The following is a 3,606-nucleotide window of genomic DNA, read 5'->3' as shown; positions in this document are numbered from 1 at the left end:
ATCCATCCATCCATCCGTCCTTACCGGTGGTGATGACGCCCTCCAGCCGGATGATGTTGGCGTGGTCGAACTGTCCCAGGATTCCCGCCTCGCTGAGGAAGGAGCGCCGCTGTTTGTCGGAGCATCCGGCCCTCAGCGTCTTGATGGCCACCGGCAGCTCCCTCTTACTGGGCAGCTTGAGGCAGCCGCGACACACCTCCCCGAAGTCGCCTGCAGGGGGCGACACGGACACAAACGAGGTCAGTAATATTAATATTTAAGCCTGCTGCAGGTCGAGCTGCATCAGCATCAAAAGAAAACAAGAAGAAGAAATGAAAGGAGGCTGGAATCAGAGCATTTTGGGAAAGAAGAGATGACGCAAATGGACAGACACGGAACACAAAGAGATCAAAGAGACATCAAAGATGAAGGAGGACGCAGGTGAAACAACCAGAACAGCGGAGCTCGATTCTGGCCAAGATCAGTGAGTTACCAGAACGATTGAACTGGTTTCTCCAATTTGTCTCAAGGCAGGTTGAGGAAAAGTGCAAAAACACATTGAGTTTGCTCCGTTTGTTCCCACTGCGACTGATCTAGTCCTCATCTGGAAACAGAACCACAGCTTGGTTAAAAATGCTGTTGTTTTATCGTTTCTGCTTAAAACTTATGCCAGATTTAAAGTGGCCTCTCTCGTGCAGAAACAAGCTGTTTGAAGTCTAACAGAAATAAGCCTGATGATGTTGTCTCCAAATTCCCCAAATCTGTTTTTCTAACCTTTTAACACGTCCTTATGGTGTTTTTATGTGACACAGGACGCATCAGGAGTGAAATAAACAGCATGTTCCACCCTGTCTACGCCTTAAAAATGCTAAAACACAGGTTCAGACTTCCAGAGCAACAGAACTAAAGAATCCTGGATCAATTCCAGTTTTCAAAACCCAACGTAGAGCTCGTATCCTGCTGAACATCATATCCTGTAAACACAGTTGTGAAAGGGCCTCTGAAGCTCTGAAACAAGCTGCTTTAGGTCCAAAACATGACCCTGAAGATGGTATCTGAAAATTTCCATCAAAATCAGGTTTTTTAACTCGTGAACGCGTCCATATGGTGTTTTTAGGTGGTTCAGGACGCATCGGGAGTGAAATAAACAGCATCTCCACCTTGAAGCAGAAGTCTACCAATTAAAAATCCCAAGTTCAGACTTCCAGGGTAACAAAACCAAGGAATCCTTTTCAACTACGATTTTTTTTAAACCTGATGTGATGCTCATATCCTGCCTAAAATGTACAGTCTGTAGTCGTAAAATGAGCTCTGTGACACTGGAACAACCTGTAAGTCTGAAAAAATCACCCTGATGATGTCATCTTGAAAATTAACAATGAAAATCAACATTTGTAGCCTGTCAGCTAAACGATGTTATTTATGTGCTACAGGACACAACGTTAGTGAAATAAACAGCGTTTCCTCCTAAAAACTGCCGTTTACATGTTAAAAACACGAGTTTAAAAGTAAGGAATCAATCCTGGAATGACCCTGATGATGTTTTCTCTAAATACACTTTAGAATTAAAACGTTTTTTACCCTATTAATACGTCTATATGGTGTTTTTTTTATGTGCCATAAAACACGATGAGCAAAATAAACTGTGTTTCCAACTTGCACGGTGAAGTTTTCTGCATCATTTTTCTTCTTCAGAATCTGTTCCAACATGTTAGGATGATTTTTTGAAATAATTTTAAGACATTAAGGGATTATATTAACTCTAAAAAAAACTTCTAAGCTGGTGAGTTTTTAGTGAACTTTGACACACAGAACGCAGACCTCGACACATGCATTTGTTTGTCAGATTGTAAAAGAAAGAATGCAAAAAAAAGGAAAATTCTGAGTTTTCAGAGCTTTACCCACGCAAACCAATCAGACAGGATATGTTAGTGGTGGCTGCAGGCAGGTCTTTTCTTCTCATCTTCATGAAGCTGCAGCATTAAATCGCTCTGTTCTGGTGTATAAAGTCGTACCTGTGTGCACGATCCTCTCGATCTTGATGCTGGAGTTGTCGAGCTCCTTGGCGAAGGCGTGCACGGCCTGCAGCAGGTCCTCGCAGGTCTCCGGGTCGATGTAGGTCCTCCGAGTCGGGATCTTAACTGGAAGAAACACACAACAAAGCACGGCCTTCACAGAAGTTCATGGTTTCGTAAATGACCTTTGCACATCTTATGAGGCGGCGCAAAATTTACGTTTGTCTGCACAAAGAAAGGCACGATAAAAGTCTGGAGCGCCCGGCGGCAACGTGTCCTCATGAGACGCACAAACAGATGAAAAAGAAGCACTCAGATCCCATTAAAGTGAGCACACAAATACAGCTAGCTAGCCGATTGTTTTGTTAGCATAAAGAGACGTCTGAGGCCTGGCAGCTCCCGTCTGCCGACACAAAGAGCACATTTCTGATGTCTGCATCGCTTTGTGCTCCACTCAGGCTAAAATCAGTGCAGAAATTGGTGCCTTTGGCTGCTTCAACAAAGAATTTCTCTCCGTGTGATTGTTCAACATTAGACCCAAATGTTGTGTCTGAGACGAAGGCCTTGCTCTTTGATCCAGAGACTGAAATCAATACCAGTGGAATCTGAGAACACTGGAAAACTTTTCAAACTTCACCATAACTCATAAATATCTCAGCTGAGCCAGTTAAGCGAGGTCATAATAACCAAACACAACAGAAAATGTAAAGGGCGGTTTGTATCGGGAGGGTTTGGTCCACTTAAAAAATAGAAAACGCTTCGGTTTCTGTATTCACAGCTCGTCTAATTCTCCGTCTTTATTGGTTTGACCTTGCAAACTCCAGAAGGGAAAAAAAACGGAGATCAAAGGCTTTGAGTGCTGGAGTCTGACTTTGGGTTTCCTCCACGAGGCTTTATTCAGATCACAGAGCTCCTCCACAAGGCTTTTTGTCTTTTCAAAATGTTATCTCTGCAACACACATATGCAAAGCAACGCACAACACAGCGCAACCCTCCAGTCAGAAACTGGGACGAACACAATAAACCCTAAAACGCTGAGACGGAGAAACTCGACAGTGTCGCTGCGCTCGTAGTCGGACGGCTGCTTTGTTGTCAGTTTGGGGTTAAACAAATGGCAGCTTTATAACCTCAACAAAACTAGAGCGTTGCTGCAAGTTACATCCAGATTCTTACACTATCATCTATGTAGGAAAGACTTTAACATGTCAAAGCTGATTGAGAGAAACAAGAAACTATCAAATGTTCGTATTTGGCCGATGGAGCTGATTCTGGTAGACGATGAAGTTGTAGCTTCCATCAGCACAGAAGATCGACACAATCACCTCAGTCAGGGGTCAAGTCCCAATCACACACAGTTTTCTTAACATTATAAACACTTAAAGCACATCAATTAAAATTAATCCAGTGTATCTGCTTCACAACTGAACATCTCTGAATAAAAACCAAAAACAATCCCATTTCTGTGTCCAGTCTGTTCCTCGATGTTCTGAAGGTGTTCAGGAACCTTGTTGTAAAGCTTCAGTAGAAAACGTTTATTCTGTAGATGCATGTCAGTAAACGTAGATCATCTGTAGTACCTGGTTGTTCCACCAGGTGGAGCCTCTTCCTGTTT

General features: G+C 43.1%; 1 protein-coding gene across 1 annotated transcript in view; it reads right to left on the bottom strand.

Annotated features, from left to right (window-relative positions):
* Positions 1 to 3,606, bottom strand: part of LOC103360816 (ephrin type-A receptor 7) — a 138,694-nt gene that overhangs the window by 17,834 nt on the left and 117,254 nt on the right. The window contains exons 8-9 of the mRNA XM_008286720.1: positions 1,995 to 2,120; positions 25 to 210 (exon numbers count right to left, since the gene is read on the bottom strand). Coding sequence (XP_008284942.1) covers positions 25 to 210; positions 1,995 to 2,120 — 312 coding nt within the window. The remainder of the gene's footprint in view (positions 1 to 24; positions 211 to 1,994; positions 2,121 to 3,606) is intronic.

The sequence above is a fragment of the Stegastes partitus genome, unplaced genomic scaffold (genome assembly GCF_000690725.1).
Source record: "Stegastes partitus isolate 25-593 unplaced genomic scaffold, Stegastes_partitus-1.0.2 Scaffold466, whole genome shotgun sequence".
Classification (NCBI taxonomy): Eukaryota; Metazoa; Chordata; class Actinopteri; family Pomacentridae; genus Stegastes; species Stegastes partitus.
This window is presented reverse-complemented; position numbering and strand designations above follow the sequence as displayed.